We start from the raw sequence: 26,366 nt of genomic DNA, 5'->3' as shown, positions 1-26,366 counted from the left end.
CAGGCCGACGTGGTTTTGTGCTCAGATTACAAATGCATGGGGTCCTTCTGCACTGAGGAACCAGCACTGGGCTCGGGCATAGCAAACGGCTCCACAGAGCAGATGGTGTGTGACCATCAATGAGTGGGGTGTTGAGGAAATAACGGGAAGTCATGAGAGTGGGTGGTGTTTTCAGGGAAGCAGGTAAGAGGTGTCAGGCTATGAGGAGATGAGGCTGGGAAGGAAGCGAGGACGGAAAGCCATGCTCAGGATCCCGGCCCCTTTTCCGGTCAGTGCCAGGCAGCGGCTGTTCTGAGTGGGAGTGTTATTGTCCAGCTTACGTACAGGGAGGGCTCAGTCCTGGAGCAGAGAGTTAGAAGCATCTCTGTCCTTGGTGAGCATGGGGTGACTGGGACTGCCTGTCAGATGGCAGCGAGGGGTGAGGACAGCTGAGGTGGGACCAGGTTCGCCCTCTGCCTGAAGCCTGTGGCCCTGCCGCTGGCCTGAGAGAGGAAACTGGGCTGGGTGGGGTTGGGCATGGCCATCTTCACACACAGGAAGCTGCAGCTGGGCCGGCCGTTGTCACCTGTAGCTGCACGGCATTCTGGGCCCTGCCTGGGGCTTCAGTTGGGGTTCAACTCCTGGAGACAGCAGCTGCTCTTCTTCCTCCCCTGGTCACCCTAACACGGCAGCCCCCATTGCCACTGGCTGGCATCCCTACCCCCTCTCCTCCTGGTGTGTCCTGAGCTCAGCCCCTCCATCCATGTGGCATTTTCACGGAGGTACGAGCGGTTGGAGACACTGCTGAGATGGTAGCACACACCCATGAGATCCTGGAGCAGCGACAGCTGTCCTGCTGCCTCTGGAAGGTGCCAGGTGGCGCCTGGTTCATCTCCAGTCCCCCACCACCCAAGTACAGGCAGACCCTCTGCCACGTGGGGCCAAGGCCCACAGGCCCGTGGGAGGAGTTAGACCCAAGGACCCTGGAGGAAAAGGAGCCCCAGAGGGAGATGACATGCGGGAGCCGGTCTGGCTCAGCCCCCAGGTCCCGCTGGAGCAGGGCTGCTGGAATGAAAACGGGCAAGAAGTGCCAGGCGGGGGCGGGAGGGAGGATGTGCAGTCGGTGCGTGGCCCAGGGCCCCTCCTACCTGCAGCACTGAGTTCCAGACCCGCTGGCAGTAGATCTTGAACAGCTCCCTGCCCCCCACCCCGTCCCCACAGGACTCGGCTCCTGGGGTGGCCGCTCTCTCCGGGGGCCTTTCCCTCACTGTGACACATGCCTTGGCCCCTGTGCGAGTTCAGATAGCTGAGTGGCCTGCGCTGACTGCCAGAGCTCAACGGTCCCGCGCTTCCAGACCAGCCGTTCTCAGGGACATCCTCGGGGCCCTGAGTCTGGTCCTCTTCTCATCGCTTCTCTGTTTCTTCCTTCAGGGAGAACGGGGCATGCCGGGGATGCCAGGCAAACACGGAGTGAAGGTACCTGCCCCTCAGCACACCCAGGCAGCCCCTCCCCCACCCCGGCCTCTCTCCCACGCTCCTCCTTCCCACGTCCCACGGTGAAGACTGGGGGTGCATATCCTGCCAGGCCCTCGCCCCTCGCTGTGCAGCCAGTCCTTCCAGGCAGGGCTGGTCCTGTTTGGCTCCTGTTTGGCCCCATCATGCACCAGTGCCCTTCTGAAATGGCCAGGCCTCCTTCTGGGCATCCTTGGGCCATAATAATCTTCTTGTGTAACCCCAGCTCTGGCTGCAGTCCTGAGACCCATGTGAGGTAGACGCCCCCTAGCATCACCTCCACGGGGGGTTTACTAAGCAGTGTGTTTGGAAGCCTATGCACTTCAAAAGTCAGTGGTCTTGAGCTGATATAGAAATGGGGTTCACTGCCAGCTGCTCCCCAGTCCCTGAGGAAGTAGGTCCAGAGAGCTTCCTGTGAGAAGCCTGCTGACACCCACTGGGGGCACTGTATGTGGTGACATCTCCATCTACTCTTCTCCCCTTCCCCAGGGCTCTCCCTGCTTCCCCTCCCCCAGCTCCTCCTCCTTTTCTCCTGTCCCAACGAAGCCCTCCCTCATTTCACCCCAGGGATGCCCCACCTAGCTCACCTGTGGGCATCCTGCCATGATGCCCACTGTGTCCCCCAGCACAGCCTAGGTCAGTGATGGCGAACCTATGACACGCGTGTCAGAGGTGACACGCGAACTCATTTTTTTGGTTGATTTTTCTTTGTTAAATGGCATTTAAATATATAAAATAAATATCAAAAATATAAATCTTTGTTTTACTATGGTTGCAAATATCAAAAAATTTCTATATGTGACACGGCACCAGAGTTAAGTTAGGGTTTTTCAAAATGCTGACACGCCAAGTTCAAAAGGTTCGCCATCACTGGCCTAGGTGCTGAGCAGGTGGGTGGGACCCTGGGCACCCAGCTGTGCTGCACAGAGCCTCTTCCTCGGGCCCACCCTCCCCGTGCCAAGCTCAGCACCCCTCCTTTCCCGTGGGTTTGGGTGGTACACAGGCGTGAGCAGTCCACCTTCGCATCTTCCCAAGGGGAGGCTGGGAGGCTGGCCACTTCCTCACGCTCCCCCTGACTGCAGAACGTCTCCACGCCTTTTCTTCTCTCTGCCAGGGGGCTCCTGGCATCGCCGTGGCGGGGATGAAGGTCAGTGAAACGCTGTCATTCAACACGGAGGGGTAACGTGGGAGAGATGGAGAGAGGAGGACAGTGTTAGGGCTTCACAGGCCCTGAACCAAGGAGGGGGCAGACAGGGTTGGGAAACATTTCTCCTGAAGCAGCACTGTTGCCAGATCCATGCGCACATAACTTGAACAGCCCATGTCAGGTGCACGCACACATAACTTGAACAGCCCATGTCAGGTGCATGCACACATAACTTGAACAGCCCATGTCAGGTGCACGCACACATAATTTGAACAGCCCATGTCAGGTGCACGCACACATAACTTGAACAGCCCATGTCAGGTGCACGCACACATAATTTGAACAGCCCATGTCAGGTGCACGCACACATAACCTGAACAGCCCATGTCAGGTGTATACACACATTATTTGAACAGCCCATGTCAGGTGCACTCACACATAATTTGAACAGCCCATGTCAGGTGCACGCACACATAACTTGAACAGCCCATGTCAGGTGCACGCACACATAATTTGAACAGCCCATGTCAGGTGCACGCACACATAATTTGAACAGCCCATGTCAGGTGCACGCACACATAACCTGAACAGCCCATGTCAGGTGTATACACACATTATTTGAACAGCCCATGTCAGGTGCACGCACACATTACTTGAACAGCCAATGTCAGGTGCACACACACATAACTTGAACAGCCAGTGTCTACCTAAGCTTACAAGGAAGCAGAAAGGGTTACCATTCTCAGCTACAGGTCTCACCCTCCTGCCAGGCCCTGGAGCCAGAGCTTTCCTTCGCACTGGAATTTCACAGCTACTTGCTTGCAAAGCTTCAGGGAGGGGAGCTGGATTCCTCCTCCTGAACCCACCCCAACTGCCATGTGGTTGGCAGGCGGACGGTGGAAACACCCAGCAGCGCAGTGCTCAGTGTGGCTCTCCGGCAGGTCCGCTTACAGGGGCACCTCTCCCTCTCCTGCGGGGCCTCACTGACACCCACACCAGCCACACGCCTCACCTGGTGGAGAAGAGGGGGTGGTCCAGGAGGCCTCTTTGGCCTGTGGTTGAGGTCTAGGCTTAGGAAAGACTGAGCTGGCCAGGTGCTTCGCCTCCCCCCAGAGTAGCTCTGCTCATCGGTTCCTGCTTCCTTCCCCGCTCTCTCGGGCCCTCTTATCTCCTTACCTGAATCTTTTTTTTTCCTACACAGGGAGAACCGGGAACCCCAGGAGCCAAGGTACTGACACAGGGAATGTCTGGGCTGCAAGGAGCATCAGGTGTCAGGGGAGGTGGGAGGGGCTGCTGTTGTTTCTCACTCCTGACCCCCTGAGGTGGGCCTGGGGCTGGGGACCTGAATGAGCAGAGGACAACCTGCCAGGGTGGGGCCTGCTTGTCAGGGTTGCACAGCAAGTGCCTCCCTGCTCCTGGATTCTGGCTGGACAGCTCGGCCGGTTTGCCTGCACACCTGCTCCAGCAGCCAGGAGCAGCTGTCCCCTGCACCTGGGGGCTGTCTCTCTCATCTAGTTCATTAAGGGATGTAACATGAAAAAAGTTCCCATGGTCAAGTATGTTTGGGAAAAAGGGAATTAAAAATATTGCACGGGTTTCTTTCGTGCAGGCCTTTTCAGAGCCTTTAACATGCTAAATGTGCATTGGAGAGCTTTGAAAAGGTAATATCTTGTGAAGAATGTCAAACTTTTTTGACCAGGGCCTCCTTTTTTTCAGAGGAGCATCTTATGGGACTAGGGTTCTAGAAACACCGGTCCATGATCGCTGTCCATTATCCCCCTCATGACCCCCACCTCCATCCTCTTAGGATGACTTTCTCTTCTTACCCCAAAGGGAGACCCAGGAGCAGCAGGGAAGCCGGGGCCCCCAGGTTTGCCGGGAAAGAGGGGGCAGAGGGTAGGATATTGTGCCTTTGAGAGTGCTGGTCCCCCACCCCCTGCCCACCTCTCCCTCCCGTGGCTGGGGTGCTGCCTGCCGCGTGCTATGGGTGCATGTACCCCCAGGAGGAGGGCAGTGCGGCAACAGCCTGCAAAGCTGCAGAAATTCCACTCGAGAGCAACCCTCCCTCCTTGAAAGCCATGGGTTACCCGAGAGAACCCAGCAGAAGGGAGGCCCTTCCTCGCTCCGTCCCCACCCCTAGGGCCCCCGCAGACGGCACTGCATCCCTTCCCGGCTGTTTCAGGGCATGCCCGCCAAGGCACAGCCCAGGCAGAGTCGGGCCTGCTGGGCTCCCAAGACTTGCTGTCCTCCTGTCACGTGGGCACTCGCCCAGCCTCCTTCCCTTCCTTGGCCAGCTCCAGGCCCTGTGCCACTCAGCTCTTCCCTAAGGACAGGTAACAAGGGGATGACCCCCAGTGACTTGGTGTGGCTTCTTGTGTGGATCCAGCTGGACCAGTCAGTGCGACGTCGGAGCAAATTATGACCCAGGACCCTCAGTTTATGTAACCACACACGTGACAGCCAGCCTCAGGCTGCGGAGAGGGGAGCTGACCTGGTGGTGCTCTGGGGGCTCCTGGTGTGAGACACTGGGTCGGAGGTGGAGCCTCAGGAGACCTGCCTGTGAGACCAGCTCTGCCGCCGACACAGGGCGGCTGCTCACAGGCACAGCCTCCCTCTCTGCACTGAGGCGGGCTCTGTGGTCCAGGTCAGGGGGAGAGTTCTTCAGGAAGGAGCTGGCTACGAGGGTGTTCCTTAGCGAGGGCGCCCCACAAAGGACCACAAACACTGTCGCTCAACCCACAGACATGTGGGCCAGTGGTCTGAGGTGCAGGTGTCAGCAGGGCGCTCCTTCTGCGGCTGTGAGGGAGCATCTAGCCCAGGCCCGTCTCCTGGTTTCCAGGTTTGCTGGCATCCTCGATGGTCCTCGGCTCATAGACCCCGCTTCTGCCTTCACTCTCACTTGGGTTCGCCCGTGTGCATGTCTGTCCAAGTTTCCCCTTCTTATAAGGACACCAGTCATATTGGATTAGGGGCCCACCCCACTCCAGCATGACCTCATAACGTAGCTAGTTACACCTCCGTGTAATTACACCTCCACTGTCCCACTTCCAAATAAGGTCAGATTCTGAGCTACTGGGGGTTCATACTTCAACATACAATGGGGAGGAGGAGGCACAATTCAATCCGTAACAGGAGGCAAGCTTCTCAAAATATTCCTCCAAAGAGATGTCCTTGTTAGATGGTCTTGTCTTTTTTTATTTTTTAATATTTTTTAATTGATTTCAGACAGGAAAGGAGAAGGAGAGAAACATCAATGATGAGAATCATTGATCGGCTGCCTCCTGTACGCCCCACACTAGGGATCGAGCCTGCAACCGTGGCATGTGCCCTGACTGGGAATCGAACCGTGACCTCCTGGTTCATAGGTCGATGCTCATCCACGGAGCCATGCCGGCCGGGCTGGTCTTGTCTTTAGAGGCAGGAGGAGGCGGTCAGAAGGCTCTGCCTGGAGACCAGGGGCCTCTAGTGGCTGGTCCTGATGAACATGGACATGGAAAGAGCACGGTGGTTAAAAGGAAGAGCAACCCAAATGCCTGGCTCCACGCTGCTCGTCCCCCGAAAAGGGCCTACGCGCTCTTGGCTCCCCTCTCGCACGAGTGATGAGGGCCCAGCCCACCTGGGGAGAGGGGAGCACTGATGCAGGCTGTCCCCAGTGTGAAGTGGTCTTAAGAAGGAGTTGGGCCACTTGGGGGCCCTTCAGGAAGTGGAGGCCTTCAGAAAACAGCGCAGGAGGGGCAGGGAGGTGGGAGAGAGGAAAGCCAAGGCCTGGCGCTGGCGGGGTGAGGCCTCACCCCCATGCTGGAGGATCGGCTTCTAACCCACATTGTCTGCATTTCTCCGCAGGGTGAGAAGGGCGCCGCGGGCCTTGGCCTCCTGGGGCAGAAGGTGGGTATTGAGGAGCTCTGCATGGTGAGCTGCGTGTAGAGGTCTGATGTCCATCCCCGCCCACATTCCCTCCCAGGGGAGGGGGGTAAAGAGGTACCACATGGGAGGCCCTGATTGGCCAAACAATGCCCAGATTCAAAGAATTCAATGGCTATGACCTGGTCAGACGTCTTTGCAGCAGCTCTGAAATGTGTTCAGTGGTACATGAGCTCCATAAGATAGTGCACTTGAGAAAAGACTAGAGGTCAGGTAAGTGTGGGAGAGCTGGGTAAGGGGCCCCTTAAACAGTGACAGGCACTGTCGCCTGTCAGAGCTCGGAGCACGCTGCATGAAGGAGCTCTCAAGGCTTCATTTCATTCCGCCTTCCCTAGCGTTGTTTGGCCACCAGACCCCTTTTTTTCACATTTCAAATATTTTCAACCCCCTGAAGAAGTGTTCCATGGAACACCCTTTAAAATATGTATTTTTTTTAATTGATTTCAGAGAGGAAGGGAGAGGGAGAGAAAGGTAGAAACATCCATGATGAGAAAGAATCATTGATCAGCTGCCTCCTGCATGCCCCCCACTGGGGATCGAGCCGGCAGCCTGGCATGTGGCCTGACCGGAATCGAACTGTGACCACTGAGCCACGCCTACTGGGCCCATGGAACACCCTTTGAGAAACACTGTTCCAGACCCAGGTTCTGACAGGTCTCTTGTTTCGGCCTGTTCCCCTTCAACAGCCAGCTCTATTCTCTCCTCAGAACCTGCGGCTGGATCAGACTAGGCCAGGCTTCTGAAGGCCCCTGGAGCCCACAGCCCCCTAATGCCCACCCCCACCTCCTACCAAATTGAGCCTGAACTGTGAGGGAAGAACTAATAAGTCTTCCTTTCCACCCCCAGGGAGAGAAAGGCGATTCTGGCAACTCCATTGGAGGAGGCAGAGGGGAGTCCGGCCCCCCAGGGCTCCCCGGGCCCCCAGGGCCAAAGGTGAGTCTTCCCCTGGGATCGTGCTCACGGAAGATGTTTGCCTGAGGCCTTTCCCTCAGCCAGTTCTTGGGGCCTCTGTGTCCTGGGCACCTTGCCTTCCCTAGTGTGTGTGGTTTTCCCGTGGATTCTGGAAAGGTCGTTTGGCCTGAGCTCCTATTTCCAAGCAGAAGCTGTTTGGCATCCAGGAGAGATGTCACCCAGGACAGAGGGTGGGTCCCGTTGCCTCAAATGGCTATGATGTAACTGAGTCAGGGGCTGGCGACTGCAGGGCCTTAGGACAGCCAGAAAGGCCCCTCCGCTGGGCTCTGAATAGGCCTCAGGCCAGCGAGCTGCTGAGCCCCGCCTGTGCTGGTGCATTTCGGGGAGCAGGATGGTGGCCGGGAGACAGCTGGCTGCCCACCCTTTCCTTGCTCTTTGTGGAAACTGCAGGGGTAAGACTCGGGCTTCTCAAAGCAGATGCTTCCTTGGTTTATTTTAGCAGCATGGGGAGGTGAGGGGGTCCCTTTCTTAGCTCATAAGGAAAAGATTAATTACGTGATTGGCAGCAGCACACGCATTCACCCCCCGTTGACTGGCATTTATCAAGGGCTGCTAAGGTGGACCCTGCATGGGCAGCCGGCTGCAGAGAATCTCCCAGGGTTGGCCTGCAATCTGGCAGGACAGACAGAGCCACAATTCGCAGGAATACAGCGCAGGGAGCACGAGGAACCGCACAGGCAGACGTGCCTTCCCCTTCCCCGTGCCCATGCCCTAGGGGACAGAGGACAGAGGACAGGGGACAGAGCCTCCCTGACATGAGCACCAGCTTTGCCAGAGGTGGCCCTGCCACCAGGTTCCCAGACACCCCGTTTTGGAGTTTGTCCCTCTGACCCCACAGGGCATGAATAGCTGGCACATTTGGGGCCTTCATTTAGGGTCGGAGAAACCTGGTCACTATTGTCCTCACGCCCTGGGACAAAAGAAAGGGGAAGCTAGAAGACTGTTCCTGAAATCTCGTCCTCTTTCCAAGTCCAGGCACATGTTTAATAAGTGACGTGTTTGGGATGGGCCTCTTCCCATTTCCCCGTCCCCTCCTGTCCTAGGCCTCCAGCACTCCCCTTGTGTCCCCCCACATACACACAGGCCCAGGGTCTTCACCCCCCCTCACCACCACCCCATCCCAGGCAGGGTGAGCTGTGCCTTTGCAAGTGTTTCAGGCTCCAAAATGACCCACCAAGGGCTGCTGGCATCCACATTTGGGGCCAAGACAGAACTGAGCACATGCATGTCAATTGAGAACTGAGGATGGCCTGGCTGGGGGGGAGGGTGGGTGGCAAGGGGTGGACACCAGCCAGTGGTGAGTACAGACCTCAGAGGAGGAAGGGAGTAGAAAGAAGGGCTGCCAGGAGGAGGCAAGGCCCGGGCTGGGCCCAAGCGTGGGTAGGAGTCAGATAGGTGGAATGGGGCGAGTTTGCAGAATCCAGCAGAGAAAGACATGGAGGCCCAAAGACACAGTAGCCAGGACATTAACAGCAGGACCATCTTGCCCCGTTGAGCGGCTGTCCAAGGTGCCCTGCAGGCCCTCACCCCATCTCTCTCCTTCCCCAGGGAGAAGCTGGTGTCCATGGCCAGGCCGGCCCCCCCGGAAAGCAGGGGGACAAGGTACGGAGGCCCCAGATCTGAAAGCTGCAGGATGAGGGTCAGCTTGGGAGTTCAAGCCCCAGCTCAGAGATGAGCAGTGTGGCCACCCCTGCGGCTGGACCCCCGGGCACAGGCTGACCGACTGGGACTGATGCTGTCTGTCCCCCGAGGCAGCAGTCATGCAAAGGCTGGCCCAGGGGCCAGACGTGGGGGCTGGGAGTGGCCCAGAGCCCCTGCTCTGTTAGCTTTTAAGCACTGGTACAGGGGACTCCCGCTTCCCGCCAGCTGCTCCCCATGCAGGGGCGGGTGGGTGCTGTGTGCTGAGGCGGGAGGCGGAGGGCAGGTGACCTAGAGGTGGCAGTGGCTGGACGCTCTATGGGCTCCACCTCCAGTGTCCTCAAGAGTTGTTACATTAAAGGGTTTATTTTTCCTTTATTTTCACTTTCTATCTTATTTTTTTTAATTGTCCTCAATGTTAACATTATCCCAGAACAACTGAAGTATGGTTTGTTCTCACAATATATAGCACTGTTTCATTTATTCCCCACCCTTCTGTCCTGTTTCCAACAGGAAAAAGTCCCCTCACGTCCCCCGCTCAGGGAGGCTGGGGGCTCCTAATACCTTCCGTTCCCCACCCCTCCCGTGTTCCTGCAGTTTGGATCTTTCACAAACAGAGGGGCCCCTAAAAGTACTGCATGGGCTCTTCATGGCAAATACTGACCCAAACAATTAATTGGCAAAAGGTTTCAGAGCCCTTGCTTCCTGAGCAGAATGGAAATGAGGAGAACCAGAGGGCTCATCTCTGCGCCCAAGGAGGTGCTGGCTGAGGGGGTGGGAGGTGGCAGACGGACACAGGTGGAGTCACTAACAGCTAACGCAGGACAGAAAGAAGACCTCTCAGCGCAAGCTGGGAAGGAGGGGGGTGCCTCCAGGTAGAGGGGAGCCTGCACTTTCAGGCACAGGGAGCTCTGCGTCCTCGTGGCTGAGCTAGGGTGAACCTCCTGGCCACCCCGTGGCCCTAGCGCGTGGCCCACCTGGAGGCATCAGGTTCTCTGTACCCAGCTTTATCCCCATTTCACCCCAGTTTTGTCGTGCAATATAGGGGGACCCTGGAGCGCCTGGAGAACAGGGACCAGCTGGCCCCAAGGTACGTGCATCTCACCTCCCTGGGGTCACAGAGTGAAGTGGCTGGCCCCTGGGGTCTTGAGGGGCGAGGAGAAGAGCTTGATGGTCCCCGATAAGAGGTCTGGCGTTGCAGCCAGGACTGGGCTCAGTCTTCTCCAGGTTGATCTAGTTAGGCGCTCACTGAGTCCAGCTCCCAGGCACCCTCTGAGAGCGCTCGGGTCTCCGATAGGCTCCCCTCTTGCTGCCCTGGACCCACCTGTGTGCAGCCAGGCACAGCCAGTGCTGTCCACGGTCAAGTGGACAGACAGCGGGTGGCAGCTGTGGTCAGTTCCCTGCTGGCCCGGCGGCTGAGGTCATGTTTGTCTTGCAGGGCTCCAAGGGAGAGCCAGGGAAAGGAGAGGCGGTGGAGTGCAACTCCAGCATCAACGAGGCGCTCCAGGTGCGTGGGGCTGGCCTGGGGCTAGAGATGGGGAGGTGCTGGCCTCCTGCTGCAAGGAGGCCTGAGAAGGGAGCTGCACACCTGGAAGGATGCCCCTGAGGCCAGGCCACTGAGCCAGGCTCCCTTGTTCCCCTCCTTTGGCCTGCAGTTTGGGTCCCACTGCGCAGCCTCTGGGCAAATGGCCCGCTCATTTGGCATCCAGGTGGCCTGGCTCCCCACCTGGGCCCATCTGGCCCGTTCTCCTGGCTCTGGGTAGCTGAGAGCCATTCCTGGAGCATCCTGGCACCCTGCAGGGTGTTGGCCCATCCAGGGTTTGGGGGCCCCATTTCTTCAGAGCACACACTCCCCTTTCACATGTCTTCCTGGAACACGTCTGCCTTTTGCGTCAATTTTATCATATTTCAAGTTCCTATGACACCGCGCCTGAAAGCAGAGCTCGTCAGCCCCAGCACTGTCCACAGCTGGGGCCGGTCCTCTTTGCTCGGAGCTGTGGGGGGTGGGTCCTGTGGGTCACAGGGTGTTCAGCATACGCCTGGTCTCCACCCACACGATGCCAGCAGCACCCCACCCGTTATGACAACCAAAATGTGTCACTGCCAAATGCCCCCTCGGGGCAAAACGGCCTCAGGTGGAGAGCCGCTCCTTTAAATGAAACGTTCTAACGACGTGACTCCATTTACGAGCTGTATCATCCTTTTATAATGCCAACAATTTCTGTCTAATTATTTTTTTAGTGATTCTATAGTTTGCTAGGCTGTCTGTTTGTCTGAAGGGCGGTGCAGCGGAACCTTGAAATCTAGGTGCTGGGACAAGAGGGAGATGCAAGGGAGGCTCCCAGTCAGCGGCCAGAGAGCATAAGGGATGTTGCTTCCTCCCTCGTTGGCAAAGTGAAGCAAAGGTCGCAGGCTATTTGAGGGCTTGTCGTAGTCATAGGACAGCCTCAGCGCAGCATTCAGTGAGATGTGGGGTGCTCCCTGCCCAGTGATCACAAACCTCTGGGAGAGGGGTGCGGGTGCGTGGAGCTGGGAGGCACGGAGCCCACTCCTTAGAGTGGCCCAGCTCCCACGGTCCGTGACTGGGCCGAGGAGACCCGACAGATGGCTCTTGACTTGCCCTTCACCTGATTGCATGGTGGTGGTCTCTTAGGAGAACCTGATGCTGACCCTGACCATCAGTCTTCCTCTTCCTTCACTTTCCCTGGGCACCAATGCCAGGGCCATGGGAAGGGCAGGCTGGAAGCAAGGCCTGGAGGTCTTGCCTCACCAAGGCAGGCTGGGCTTTTTGGGGTTAGGGTTGGCCTTGCAGGGCTGGGGCAGAGGGTGATGTAAGTCTGAACAGGGGGTCTCAGGAGCTGTCCCCAGCCTGGATCATGGCTGCCTGCTGGAGTGGCTCTTCGCTGATTCAGCTGTGCGCCTCCTCCTTGAAGCCTCCCCTGATCTACCAGGCAGAGTATACTTGTCACAGTATAAATGCTGGGTTCCCGTTGCAGCTCTGTCAAGGAAACAGGGGTATAGAGGAGGATGCTTTTGTGTTTCTCCTTTTTCTCCACCTTCAGTTGATAAAGTGCATAACCTTGAAACATGAGTAACGACCCTCTGCATTTCCTACAAATCAATTTTATTACCTGCACCTGGAAAGCCAGTGCATCCCAAGCCTGGGTTTTGCACACACGCCTACCAGTGGCCGCCTGCAGTGAACACTTGTAGTTCAAACTCCACCACCAGGTGGAGGGGACGGGGAGGGCTCCAAGTTCTCACACTCCTGGCGTGTTGTTTCACCCAATACTGTAGTGGCCATGTGCCACAGACACGCTTAGGGACGACACGGACCCAGAACCAAGCGCCAAGCACAGGACGCCCCAGTCCCAGAAACTGGTGTTAACCACAGGATTCTGGAATCCATGAGCTTCATTGGGAAACATTAGAATGGATTATTCAAAATAGCTGTTGGAAGCAAAACTTTCCTGGAAACACGTGGGTGTTTTTTTTTTTTTCTTTTAAAAACAGCCTTGTATCATTTACAAACAATAAAATGTACCCCTTCTAGGTGTAGAGTTTGCTGAGTTTTGACCAACATGTCCGTACACATGTATCCACCACCCCAGCCACTCCTGAGAATTCCTCCATGGATGGGCCTGGGGGTCAGTCCCACACCTGCCCCAGCCCGGCGCCACCACTCGGCTTCTGTCGCCACGGATTAGCTGTGTCTTCCCTGAGCTTCCTAGGGGTGGGAGCACGCGTGTGTCGCTGTCTGCATCCGGCTGCGTTTGCTCAGCGCCGCGTGTCGGGGCCTCACCCTGGCATGGTGGGTGCAGTCCTTGTTCTTCCCTCACTGCTCCATCGCATCGATGTTCCAGACCTTCCCCTGTGGCTGACGTTTGGTTGTTTCCTGGACACATTGTTAAGTCACTGTCCGGGAGGTCAGATGTGTCTTCTGGGAGCGCAGGAGCCGCAGCGGTGCCTCAGAGGCAGGAGGACAGAGGCTGCTGGTCACGGCTCTGCATCCCACCACCTCCTCTAACCAGACACACTCCGTGCCTATCGCCTGTACATTGTGAAGTCCCCATATTGTCTCCTTTGCAAAAACAGTGTTCCTGCCACTGATAGAAGGTGTGAAAATGCCTGCTCTCTCTGCGCCAGCCTGTATCTATCCCCCTCTGGTGACAGGCCACTCCTGCTCCTCAGAACATCCTTCCTGAGTCTTTGTTTTCTTTCCTAGGGGCCCCCTGGTCTTCCCGGGCAGATCGGCCCACCTGGAGCTCCAGGGATCCCAGGCCAGAAGGTAACGCTTGTCTTGACCCTACAGAGCATGTGACTCTGAGCGTGGGACCCCGTGGCCACCCCTCATCCCGTGACCCTCTCATCTTCCCAGAGCACCACCTCGCTCTGGCCTGTAATTCCTCCCAATGCACCAAGGCTCACCCACACCCCAGCTGCCGTCACTCCTCCCACCCTGGGCTCTGCCGCTCTTCCCTGGCTGCCTGTCTTGGGCACCTGTAACCCCTCTGATGTGGCGGAGCCTGCCCCACAGACCCTGCCCCAGCCACACCCACAGCACTGACCCCAACCTGCCACCAGGGAAAGGGCCTTGAACTCATCCCCAATCTCACCCATCCTCACTGCCTGCCTTGGCTCCCTTTCATACTCTGCCCCAGCCCCTGTGTTTTTTCTCAGAAGGCCTTGCACGTTTGCCCCTCTGCCCTCTGCTCATGAGGCCCCCTACCCTGAAACCCCTTCCCGTCTTCCCTACCTTCCAAAGCTCACCTCCTCCTTGAAGCCCCCCCTGATCTATCGGGCAGAATTCACTGTCCTTTCCTCGCTTCTCTCATAGCGCCTACAGCATTTTGCCTTGGTGGTGCAGCTGGCTGTCACCTGGGCTCCAAGACAGAGGCCACGCCCCCTCATCACCCTCTCTGAGCTAGAGAAGGGCCATGGGTTGGTGTGAAAGTGAGAGGAGTGCCCTGTGGGGCGCGGGGACAGAGGGGCCGGGTTTGCAGGGAACACAGAGGCAGGCGCCCCTCCCATGGAGCCCTGGAGTGAGTGTCCAGGGCCCTCGGTGGCAGCGTGATTTGGGGCTAAACGAGGACTTCGGAGCCAGGGTGCTGAGACTCCGGTCCTGGCTCCACTCCTCACTAACGGGGGGCCGAGCACACGCTCGGTGTTGGGGACCTCACCCTGGAACGGAGACCATGCGTGTCCGTGCCTCCTGAGGACTCCTGGCACAGGAAGGGCCGCTCGGTGGCAGCTGTCACCCTCCTCTGCCTGGAGAGTAACCTGTAGTTGTTCTGCCCCAGGGGGAGATTGGACTGCCAGGCCCTCCAGGCCACGATGGAGAAAAGGTGAGACCAGACACCCCCAGACAAACCTCTGAAGCTGGTCCTGGCCCTGGGGGTGATGGGCAGGGGCTCCGCAGGAAGCCCAAGGTGGACCTTGTGGGGAAGGGAGAGAGGAGGGGACGGGAGGCCCGGCCTGCACATGTCCTGCTGAGCCCCACGCTGTGGCCTCGGAGAAGCCAGCAGGCCACACTGGGCTGGGCTGGGCTGGGGCTGGGGGCGGAGGCCCCTCGGGTTCCCACAGGGAGTCGGACAAGCTCTCTGCCTGGTCCAGCCAAGGACAGAAGAGCCAGTCCTGTAGGCCACTCATTCCTTCACGTTCTCTCTCCTGTGTCCTCCACTCGTGTATCTAATGAGTCGTGTTGATATTTCCTAAAGGGACCTCGAGGCAAACCAGGAGACATGGGCCCTCCTGGTCCCCAAGGCCCCCCAGGAAAGCCTGGGCCTGCAGGAATAAGGGGAGAAGACGGACATCCGGGGAGCCCGGGAGAGAAAGGCGAGAAAGGGGAGACGGGGCAGGCAGGCTCACCGGTAAGTGCCAGGCCGGTCTGGACAGCTTTCCCCTTCTGCATGCGCCCAACACCCCCAACCCCCTGTCCCAGCATGACGTCAGCCCTGCGGCCTGGGCTGCTAACCTGGGAGCTGGGGGAAGGGGACTCACCTGGTTTCCCCTGGTTTACCAAGGCCACTGTCCCCGCTCAAGAGACCTGGGTCCTGTTCTGTCATCTTCTGTCTGTGTCCCCCTGAAAGTCCCTGAGCCTGGCAGCCCCGGTCCCTGTCTCTGCAGTGGCTAAGAATGCCTCCCTGCAAACCTCGCTAGGATGCTGGGAAGGAGAGGAAGTCATGGGTAGAACACTGGCTCTTGGGAAAGTATGCAGAAGCCCTCTCACCACGGAGAATGCTTGTACAAAAACGGGGTCATAGCCCACTCCAGCCAGGCCACTGCCTTGACTGGGGGCCTTCTCTGGCATCAGTGGCTCCCATCTGAATGGTCACCATCCTAGACACCGGCCCGTGGAGGAAGGCGCCAGCGTGCATGCCGCATTTGGTCACAGATGCTCAGCGTGACGACCTTGCGCTTGACTAACAGAGATCTTTGTTGGTCCTTAGGGTCTAGATGGCCCAACTGGGGAGAAAGGAGAACCAGGTGGCCCAGGGAGACCCGGAACGACAGGATTGCCTGGCCCCATCGGGCTCCCGGGATTTACAGTAAGGCCCGAGGGCTGGGTATCCAGGTGGTCAGCCGGCAGCTGCGGACAGGGGCACCTGAGCAGGGGTGCCCCTCGCGTGGTTGGCAGCCTAGCAGGTGCCTGGCACTGCAGTGAGGCCGCACTAACCCCCAGCCGGCCCCGCCTGGGAGGGGGTCCTCTTGATGAGCAGATATTTCCTGAGGGCAGTTGAGTATAAACAAGGCCCACAGCATGACGGCCTGTCTTCATAGCCAACATAGTGCAAAGGTGCCAGGACCTTAGACTCAGAATCCTCCTCGTACGAGTGGGAAGAACCTCAGAGGCCAACCAGTCCCACCTGGGACGGCCTGCGGCCGCCTACTCAGCTGCAACAGGAGGCAGCTCATCGCCTCCAACACGTCCCCTTCTTGGGTGGGCATCTCCACGCTGAAGGCAGTGCTCCTAGATTTGGGGTGCAAGTTCCCTCATCACCATCCCCCCATTGGCCCTCGCTCTGCCTCTGGAGCCTTATTCATTTCTGTAGCCGTTTTAAAAACCACCACTAATTCAGCAGCTTAAAACAACACACACTTAAGATGTCACGGTTTCTGTGGGTCAGGAGTCCACGCCCCTCCCAGCTGGGTCCTCTGCCCAGGGCCTCCCGAGGCTGCATCAGGGTGTCGGCCGGCTGCGTTCTCATCTAGAGCTGGGGCCCCACCCAGGCTCGCTGCTGCGGGCGTCATCAGCTCCTGCTGTAGCAGGACCGGCCCCGCAGCTCCCGGAGGCTGCCGCACGGCCCTCCCCACAGTAGGCAGTTCACATTATAGCAACCTGTTTCTTCATGGCCAAGGCCAGCAGGAGTCTCTCCGCGTGTGCTGGCAGGACAGAACTCTGTGTGTGTGTGACGTGTAATAATCTTAACATATGTCATAGGTTATCATTTGTAAACTATAAACATAAGCTGGTCACATAATCGCCTTTGCCGTATGCCATATTCTGTGGGTCCACCCCAGGGCCTGTGCCCTGCAGGACCCATAGAGAATGCCAGCCTCTCCTCCCACATGCTGAAAACTCAGGTTCTTAAAAGCAGGGGTCACTGGCCACCTGCCCCCTCTCCGTCCCTCAGGCTGACCACTCCCATAGCCTCTGAGGTGTTCCTTGCCAACGCCTGGGCCTAGTCTACCTCCGGTCTGGTTTGTCACAGGTTTGAGGGTGTGTCTGTCCCAGGCTCCCCTGAGTGCTGGCATCCACGCCATGGTGTTTTGTGCCCACAGGGGGAGAAAGGAGAACCTGGGGAAAAGGGTGACCCAGGAGTAGAGGTAGGTGGTGCCTGCTCTGCCTTGTGTGTCCCGGGGGTTCATGGGCAGGAACCTCATCACACCTGGTCTCTCCAGTGTGGGCAGAATTTCCGTGACCTAGGATGAAACTCAGAGCTGCCCTGCTCAGGAAGGGGCGAGGAGGGGAACGTTCACCGAGCACCGCAGTGGCCAGCCATGGAGCCCCCAGCTGCTCCACGGTCTCCCCATTAATCAAGTCCCTCAGTGGCATTCACTGGGCATCCACCATATTTCATTCCCAGGGCTGAGCCTGTGCAGCAAACTGTCCCCAGGAGTGGGTACTAGAATGGCACCAACTCAGGGAGACTGGTGAGCATGCCCAAAACGGGTCATTGAGCCGAGTTTCAAAGACTCTGTAGGAGTTTGCCTAGAAGCTGCAGAGGAGGGCTTGCCAGAGAGGGAGGCATTATTCTCTGAGAGGTGTGGTGATTAAGGGAAGAGGAGGGAACAGCGGCATAAGAGGATAGAAGCCAGGTTCACATCTTTAGCATCGAGGGAAAGAGCCAGGAAAGCAAGAGGCCAAGGACACATAAGGGAGAGGGTGCTTGGCGGGAAGACCTGGGCCCCCAGACACCACCACGGAGCTAAGGGAGAGACCGCCACGCCTTCTCAGTCCCTGAAGAAGTCCCCTGGCTCCTGTCACCTTCAGTGTCACCAAGCCCCGTCTGCATTAGTGACACAGACCTGATTGTATAGTATGTCGCTTACTTGCAGATGGATAGGCTCCTACAGAAATGCTCTGAAATTCAGGAAAGGCATTATCCCCCAAAGTGTTCCTTCCAGGCGCATTTAAAGTAAAAATTGGAAACAGCCTACATTTCTAACAAGAAGGAAGTGATTAAATACCTTCTGGTAATAATGCTGATGGTAATAATAGTCCTCATGTTGGGAGCGTCCCTGTGCCAAGCACTGCTCCGAGCCCTGGCTCAGTAGCAACTCTGCACTCAATGAATAGCACGTTGACATGCAACGGAGGCTTGTGGGCAACACTCAAAAAATGGAAAAGCGGGTTTTGTCTTAAATGAAAAAGAGCAGAGAATCAAGTTATACATACATATATATACATATATGTGTGTATATATATATGTATATATGTGAAATGAAATATATATTGATATATAAGTATGCACATATATTCAAATATATTTTATTCATCAAAAGAGTGGAAGGAAATAAAGCAAAATATTAGCAGTACTCAGATATTCATTCCTTCACCTCCTTTCAATTTTTTTTAAATTTATAAAATACTTTAATGGGTTTGCATTACTTTAAATTTTTTTATATTTTAATTATTATATAGTAAGTCGACTTTTGGGGAAGTGTGCATACACGTCTGTGAATTTTAATACATGCATAGATTTGTATGACCACTACCACAATCGGGATACATGACTTATTTATTTATAAGAAGAAGAAAAAGCAGTAATTTTTTCTAAGTAGTGTTTCCAAAGATTGAGCTCCCTGCAAGGAGATTGTATATCCTCGAGCTGTAAGGGCCACAGGTCCAAGCGATGTCAGGGTCTCCATCTGCCCAGTGTGGGGCCTTCCTCGATGGTGGCCTGACAGAGGGTCTCCACCATGGTCACACCCAGGGGATTCCATCCCTGGGGAGGTGAGGAGAGCCCGAAAGCCGAAGTGGGGTGACCAGCTCAGAGAGGAGCAGGCAGGTCTCCTTCCACCTCTTGGGTGGCTGCTGTAGACAAGTGGGTGTCCATCTTCATCAGAGACAGAACCTGCACCGAATACCATCCCCTTTATGGAGGAAGACTGCCCTGGGGTCCCCAACTGCACTGTCCCATCCACATCTCTTCTACTTCAACCTGCCCTGAAGGGAAACAGAGACCAGCAGTCTCTGTTACATATTTGGGGGGACTTGAGGCAATATCTCAGCCTCCCCCAATTCCAGATAACCAATCTCTGCTCCTCTAAGCCAAGGGTCTCAAATTCAGATGCCTACAAGGGCCAGGTATGCAACAAAAAACACCGAGGTTTGGGTTAAATACAAGAGGGAGCAGTGGGGCCTGGGTCGGATGGAAGACCTCATGGCCCACCTGGAGGGGAAAGCTCCCCTTCAGCTCCAGGCATTTGTTGACAGGCGGGAACGGGAACTCAGTGCCGCCAAATTTTCTAGTTTAAAAAAAATCTAAGGAGGGTAGATGTTTCAAGGACATTTGCCAGCAATAGTTCGTTTGTTTATAACATTGTGAAGGCTGATGAGCTGCCATGAGTTTGTGACATGTTCTAAGCCTTTTTTTGGAGACTGCGTGCCAGGCAGTTCCGTCTTCGGCTTTGCAGTCTCCAGCCAGACCCCAGGCCATGTCGGAAGGCGGGGCCACTTAGAGCATAACAGCGGCGGTGGGCTAACCATCTCCCTCTCACTTCCAGGTTCCTGGGCCACCGGGGCCAGAGGGGCCTCCCGGGCCTCCGGTAAGTCTGGAGGGCTCATCAATGCTTCAGTCCCCGGTGACTGGGTCCCCGATGTCCCCTCCCCAGGGAGTCACTGGGCTCAACCTCAGCCCTAGGTCAGTCACCTCCTCCTCCCAGGGTGGGGTTTTTCTCATCCACAGACCTCTCCTCTTCCCCTCCCATGTCAGACAGACACCCTTCCAGTGGCACTAAGCAGCTTGGGCATTGCCTGGTTTCTTGGAAACAGCTGACTGGCATGGCGGCCCGGGGTCAGGTCCCACTGCTCTGCAGAAGTCGCTGTCACTAAGCTCTGACCTTCGCCCTCAGACATCTGATCCTGTTCTTCCCTCTTCCTGCTCACCAACCAGTAAGAAGACTGGGATTAAAATAGAAAGTGAACCATTTAAAACAAGCCCCACTGGAGGGCCTTTCCATGGTTACAGATAAGAAAAGGCCTTTAAAAAGACCCCCTTGCATTGCACCTAGGGCAGTGGTCGGCAAACCGTGGCTCGCGAGCCACATGCAGCTCTTTGGCCCCTTGAGTGTAGCTCTTCCACAAAATACCACGTGTGGGCGCGCACCTACAGTGCGATTGAAACTTCGTGGCCCATGCGCAGAAGTCGGTTTTCGGCCTGGGCGAGTCTATTTTGAAGAAGTGGGGTTAGAAGAAGTGGGGGTACGTTCGCTGAGGTCGACCCCTCAGATTGAGGACGTTTTTAGCAAAGGCCAGCTTAGGAGTACCCTAATTAAGTTAATAACAATGTGCCTACCTATATAGTTTAAGTTTAAAAAATTTGGCTCTCAAAAGAAATTTCAATCGTTGTACTGTTGCTATTTGGCTCTGTTGACTAACGAGTTTGCCGACCACTGACCTAGAGGACTCCCAAGCACCCAAACCAACATATGCTCGTTCTTGCTTCTGGGGTTCATGCCTCTCTCAGGCACTGTGTCACCTGCTGTCACTGGTAGAGGTAGTAGTAGTAGTAATAACGATAGTAGCCAACATTTACTGTAACTTACTACATACCAGACTGCTCTAAGCACTTTGCATATATTAATTTATTCAACTTTTGCTGTGTTTCCTCTCAGTCTTTCCTGAGACTCCTGCTCAGCTGTGAGGGACACAGAAAGATTCTCTCTGTCTCTGGTTGGGGAAGCCTCGCTCAGACCCCACCCTAGGGAGCCCCAAGCATAACCACCTCCTGCCTCCCCGGGGCAGGGACCCAGGCCAGGCTCTGCACCCTGAGCCCTTGCACGTCTGTGGTCCAACTTGTGGACAAAGGTTTTTTACTTTAACCAGAAATATAGTTCTGAAGCACCTTGTTTTCATTCCAAATGCAGGGGCTCCAAGGCATTCCTGGACCAAAGGTAAGAAGAGGTCATGTGACAGGTGCTGGGGGCAGGGTGGGGGAAGAGGACTCAGTGAGGGCAGAAAAGAGGACAAGTGCTTCAGAGGTGGGCAGCCCAGCTGACCCCTTCCCTGGGCCAGCCACCTCCTCCTCCGTCCCCTTCTCCCTCCCCATCCCTGCACCCACTCCTGTCCCCAGGACCTCAGAATTCAGGAATGAGTTGTCTGAGTCGTGCCCATCTGTAATTCCCGCCCCCCCCCCCCCCCCCGCATCTCCCTTTCCTCCAGGGGGAAGCAGGACTCGATGGGGCAAAAGGAGAGCCGGGTGTCCAGGGAGAAAAAGGAGACCGAGGCCCCCTGGGGTTGCCCGTGAGTATTGGGGGCCCAGCAAGACGGCTGCGAGGAGCCCAGCTGGGGGTCCTGAAGGTGCCGGGCACGCCAGCGCTCCGTGTGGTTTTGCTTTCCCACCTGGGCGAGACCCTGGGCTCTGATTCTCTTACTGAGGCCTGCTCTGGCAAGGCCCTGGTCTCAGTGGGGGGGGATTATGAAGCTGAATGAGACAGGGCCCCCGACCCCAAAGAGCACCCAGCTGGAGAGCCAGAGGTGGCTTAAGCACAGCCTTGGGCCCTATGAGTGCCTCACTCAGAAGCAACAAAAGTGCCCTCGCAGGGGCCACACTTGGAGAACTTGGGAGCAGCGGGACAAAGGCATCTGCTCCATCACCCTTCTGTTTTCCCGGGAGGGGCCCCAAGAGCACCCCTGATCTCTGCTCTTAAGCCCTGGCCACAGCAGAAAAGCTTGTAAAAGGTCAGATTCTCCTGTCCCCACTGGCTAAGGCCACCTGGATCCCAGTTCCCTGAAATCTCTCATCTCTGCCTGCCCAGGGCTAGAGGCCTCAGGTCAGCGGACGGGGCTCGCTCGGAAGGCCTTTCCAGGTGTGGCCTGGACAAACCCTTTTGCCCCAAGCTTCGGTGGGCTGGTGGGCTGGTCACCTTGTCCAGGAGAGCACAACCCACCACCCTGGGCTCCACCCTCCCTCAAACCCAGTGAGGTTGGCACTGCTCTTGGTTTGTTTATCAAGAGCTGGACGGGATTTCAGTGACCCATCTGATCACTGCAATGCAAGGGGCTCTTTCCGGCCACTAGGGCTTCCTCTGTCCAGGCGCCAGGCCAGTTCCCACCCCAGGAAGCCGTAAAGAGCAGGGGGACAATGGGGAGCCCAATCACCCCAGCTTGGCAGAGCTTGAAGGTCTGGCTAATATAATCCCAGCAACCGAAAAGCAAGAGCAAAAGAGACAACTACCTCCTATTAGTGCATCAAATGCAGGAGCATTTAAGGAGCTGATTCGCTTGACAGACTACAGAAAACTGATGACTTTAGCAGGCATTTCCCCATGTCTGAAGCTGCATCTGGAATGATTAAGAACTCCATCCTAGTAAAGAGCGTCCCTGCCCCCACTCAACCATGAATTTCTCCTTGTCCACCTTCCTGGCCCCAACAGCCCTAGTGGACATGGAGAATTCCGCCAAAATGCAAATGGCAGGGAGACCAAACAAGTCATATCCACGAAGAAAATGCCAGAGGAAAGACACGGTGGCCCGTCTATCTTTCATTTTTCTACTTTTGAGGATCTGGCATTTCATGTGAAATCTCCCTAGTCTCTTACATTCAACCAAAATGACTTGCAGCACTACTGACCATACAGAATATGTCAGTGGCGCACACAGGGCTTGAAAACCTCCAGTCCGGGCTCCAGACCTCTCAAGGTAACCCCGTATTAACATGAAGAGACAAAGTTTGTGGATATTTAGCTAATGTTCTGTTTGGGGGCTTCACCTCGATATTATGTTCCATATTCTAGCAGCACGCTTTTCCAGGCATATCCTATTGACTTCTTCCTATTTGCCTTCTACAAGTAGTTCTCAACACTGGCTGCACATTGGGGCCACCTGGACTTTCTAGCTTGCCATTACCCCGGCCTCACTCTTGGAGACTGGGGTTGACTTGGCCTGGGGTGGGACCCAGGCACTGGTATCATTTCACATCCGCCTCAGGAACTTCTGGTGTTGCAGCTGGGGTTGAGAACCACAGCTCTCTGGGCTATGAGTCAAGATCGTCCCAGAAGTATGTAGGGCCTCAAACTGAGAAGCAAGGCTCTGTAGGGTCCTACATCCAACGCCCCTCCCCCGGGAGGAAGCAGCTCCCTGCCCTCTTTCCTGGGGGCATTCCTCCACCTTTAAATCCTAAGTCCGAGGCCCATTTGGAAGCAGTTTTCAACAACTCGGTCCTTACTGAACTGGAGTGTCCTGCTTCCTTCTCCCTGGCTTGTCGCATTGGAATCATCCGATAATTTTCCCCTGGTTCTCCGAGGTGGATCTCGGGGGTAGATTTATAGCCCATGGTTGAGGAAGAGCTCCCATTCCCACCGCATATAACACCGGGCACTGCATAGTGAGTGGGTCTTAAGAGCATCCCACCTTCAGCCAGTTTACTCCAGGGTATACCTGGCCTTAGACCTCTGTCCCAATCAGCTGGGGATCTGGCCCAAAGCCCTGTTCTGTAAAAGAACCCTCATCTGGGATAACACAAATGGACTGAGCTTGTGTTGAGATCTGCCAACTGTGAAGGTCCAGAGAAATGCCAGGCATCATTAGTATTGTCATTTAAGGGCCAACTCTTCCCACCTGCTTGGGTACTAGTAGAAGCATCAACTCAGGTTTCAAAACCAGGTGCTGTAACTCAGTGAAGAGCCTCTCAGGGTCCCCCCATGTTGTCCAGTCTCAACAGGTTTGCAAATGGCTGGGAAGCCCACCCTCACCAGGTCCCCACCCCTCAAGTAGGCTTGTCTCTCCCCAGTGAGACTGGCCCTGGGAAAGAGGCACCAGCCCAGGTTCCAGGCACCTTCCCATGAACTCACTTTCTATATCCCTCTCCTCAGAGCATTGCCACCCTTTGGGAGGGGTTTCTGAGAGGGGATCCAAGGAGGAAGGGGAGCCGGGGGCACAGAGGATCAGAACAGTCACATGCACTGATCTCCACCCAGCCTGCTCAGCAGTCGGCCACACTGCATTCAGTGTCTCCATGTTGTTGTTGGTTTCCATGTGAATACCATTACCTGTCCTCCCAAGCTTACTTCTCCCATTTTGTTTGATTACCAGCATTTGTGTCTGTCCAGAGTCACTGCTTCACTCACCTCTTCCCTCCCTGATCCCTTTTTCTCCCTCCCGCTCCTCCCTTACCCTTCTTTTGGTCAAACTGTTCCCTTTGTCCAGGGAGCTTCAGGTTTGGACGGCAGACCTGGGCCACCGGTGAGTGTCACTTCTCCATTACCCTTCACCCCGCCCCACCCCAGCCTGTGCTCCCTCTCGTCTATCCCACTGTGGCCTCGTTTTCCCAGTGAGTCATGACTGATCCCACTACTGACACCAGAAAGGTACCACCTGTGCTCTGTTCAGAAGTGCTTCTTCTGGCCTCTTGACCAAAGATGGCTGGCCCTCATCTAAACTTTCCTGCTCGTAGTATGCACCCTGGGGCCTCACATACGAATTTCCTGGGTGTGGAGTGGGAGTCCCACTCCAGCAGCAGACTCTTCCTAAGCGAATGCTGAGTGTGGGCTGGGAGCCCAGCCCCCCCCAAACACAACAGTGTCTGTATGTGCCCGTCACGCCGTGTTGTCTTTACCCTGTGAGCTCTGTCCATGTCCTGTCTGCCCAGAGGGGCTTCCTAGTTCTGCGTAGCCACCAGTTCGATGTAATGGGCGGGGACAGCATGGACGGGTGGGGGCAGGTGTAGCATTAGGAGCACACTGGCCAGTCCCAGCTCAATGTTCTGTGGGCATGCTGCACTTCCTGTTGCACCACAGTCATCCATTCCAACAGGGGGGTTATGCAGAGCGAATTGATGGACACTTGGGCCCCCCCTTTCTTTGTTCTTCCTGATTCCAAAAGACACACATCACCTACTCTTGACTGGAAAGTGCCTGAATCCTCTCTTTTTTAACAACTGAAGCGTCAGGAAAAAACGCCTCCTCTTCACCTCCCAGTCCTCCTCCCAGAGCTCCCATCAGGGCTTCAGGGCAGTGGCACTCCCAGCTGAAGCCTGTCCCTCTCCATGGTGTTGGGATCACTGGCCATCGGGGCCAGGAGGCTGGGTTTCCCTCTCGGGAGCAGCTATAACCAGAGCTGCGTGTGTGCCCAGCCCCTGCCAGCCGATCTCAGCTCTGACCTTGCAGGACATTTTTGAGGCCACAGCTGCTTGGTCTGCCTAGAAGACAAGGTTCTAATGAGCTGGCTGGAGCGACACCTGGGGGAAGAGGAGAATTTGCAGGGCTCACTTGAGGAGGGAGGACACACGCTCAGGGTAGAGGGAGATATCAAATCACCCCGGCAACCGGCCTCCCAGGGGCCTCTCCCCACCTCGTGTTTATGGAGTTAAAATTATAGACTCTCATAAATGGAGAAGGTGCCCCTTTCTGAGCATTATTACGGCGTTGCTCCTCCACCACAGGTCCTCCATTTCCATCCTCCTTGCCCCGAGCACGCATTTCCCAGGCGCCCAGTCAGAGCTGGGCAGGTGATCTGTGGCTGGACTCAGAGAACCTGAGACTTCCCTCTCAGCTACTTCCTCCTTTCATGACAGACAGAGGGCAGCAGTACAAATTCATATATTCTGTCCCCTTGGACCTGAGGATTTATTTTTTCATAAAATCACTATCACAACCTTAAAGGCAAAGTTATATGGGAAAAGTAACTCTGCCCTGCCAATACTGATATTTATTGGGCGCCAAATGCGTGACATGTGTTCATCCATTTTAACCTGGCAGCGGCTTGAGAGCCAGACACTCGTGTTGTCATGCCCATTTTACAGGTGGGAAAACTGAGCCTCAGAGAGGCCAAGAAACGTCTGCAGTATCGCAGAATTCAAAGCCTTCGAGCAGGACTGGAAGCCAGCCAGTGACTCTGGAGTCCTGGGCTGAACCATCACTCTGATCTTTTTTGATGTGCTCTTGTCACTGATGTCCACAGCGTTCCTCCTTCCCTGGTAGCTGCAAAGGGAGCCCCGAGAATAGCCTTTTCCCCTCCCCAGCTGCCCTCCCCATAAAGTAAATCAGCATTCCCCACTTGCTCCTGCCCCGCCTTTCACAGCTGCACCTGGAACACGGGGGACTGTCCACAGGCCCAGCCCACACCCCCTCATGTCCGAGCAGGACACACAAACACTGAGGCCGAGCAATGGGAAGCTCTGCAACACAGACTCCATCTAGCCCGGCTGTGACTGGGAACCTGGGGGAGATGTTCAATTACACCACAGCAAGCCCTGCTCCGTCTCTAAGCAACGCAGCTCCCATAGCTCCAGCGGCCCCCACTCCCCCGAGGCCCTGGGTGAGGAGCTTCTGACACACCTCCCCTCCCACCAGTGTGGGCAGACCAGGCCTCGAGGCACACTGACGCACTCTCCAACCCAGCTGTTCCCTGGGGCCCGGGAGTGGGGACAGAGGGCCGGCCAGAGGCTGAAGGCCGGCCGGCCGCAGTGGGGCGGGTGGGTGGGCGATGCCTGAATGACCCTCCCACGCCTGCCTCTGTGTGTGCGCGTCTGCA

The 26,366-nt window shown here is 56.2% G+C and overlaps 1 protein-coding gene across 1 annotated transcript in view; it reads left to right on the top strand.

Moving 5' to 3' along the window:
* COL13A1 (collagen type XIII alpha 1 chain) overlaps positions 1-26,366 on the top strand; it is a 62,367-nt gene that overhangs the window by 22,988 nt on the left and 13,013 nt on the right. The window contains exons 9-25 of the mRNA XM_059661974.1: positions 1,411-1,455; positions 2,606-2,638; positions 3,840-3,866; positions 6,482-6,523; positions 7,406-7,492; positions 9,080-9,133; positions 10,215-10,259; positions 10,608-10,676; positions 13,395-13,457; positions 14,470-14,514; positions 14,887-15,039; positions 15,619-15,717; positions 16,952-16,996; positions 19,400-19,441; positions 20,762-20,788; positions 21,057-21,137; positions 24,042-24,077. Of these exons, the coding sequence (XP_059517957.1) occupies positions 1,411-1,455; positions 2,606-2,638; positions 3,840-3,866; positions 6,482-6,523; positions 7,406-7,492; positions 9,080-9,133; positions 10,215-10,259; positions 10,608-10,676; positions 13,395-13,457; positions 14,470-14,514; positions 14,887-15,039; positions 15,619-15,717; positions 16,952-16,996; positions 19,400-19,441; positions 20,762-20,788; positions 21,057-21,137; positions 24,042-24,077 (993 nt within the window). The remainder of the gene's footprint in view (positions 1-1,410; positions 1,456-2,605; positions 2,639-3,839; positions 3,867-6,481; positions 6,524-7,405; positions 7,493-9,079; positions 9,134-10,214; positions 10,260-10,607; positions 10,677-13,394; positions 13,458-14,469; positions 14,515-14,886; positions 15,040-15,618; positions 15,718-16,951; positions 16,997-19,399; positions 19,442-20,761; positions 20,789-21,056; positions 21,138-24,041; positions 24,078-26,366) is intronic.

Source organism: Myotis daubentonii, chromosome 13 (assembly GCF_963259705.1).
Source record: "Myotis daubentonii chromosome 13, mMyoDau2.1, whole genome shotgun sequence".
Taxonomy (NCBI): domain Eukaryota; kingdom Metazoa; phylum Chordata; class Mammalia; order Chiroptera; family Vespertilionidae; genus Myotis; species Myotis daubentonii.
Note: the sequence above shows the minus strand (reverse complement) of the source record. Positions and strands in the feature narration are given on the sequence as shown.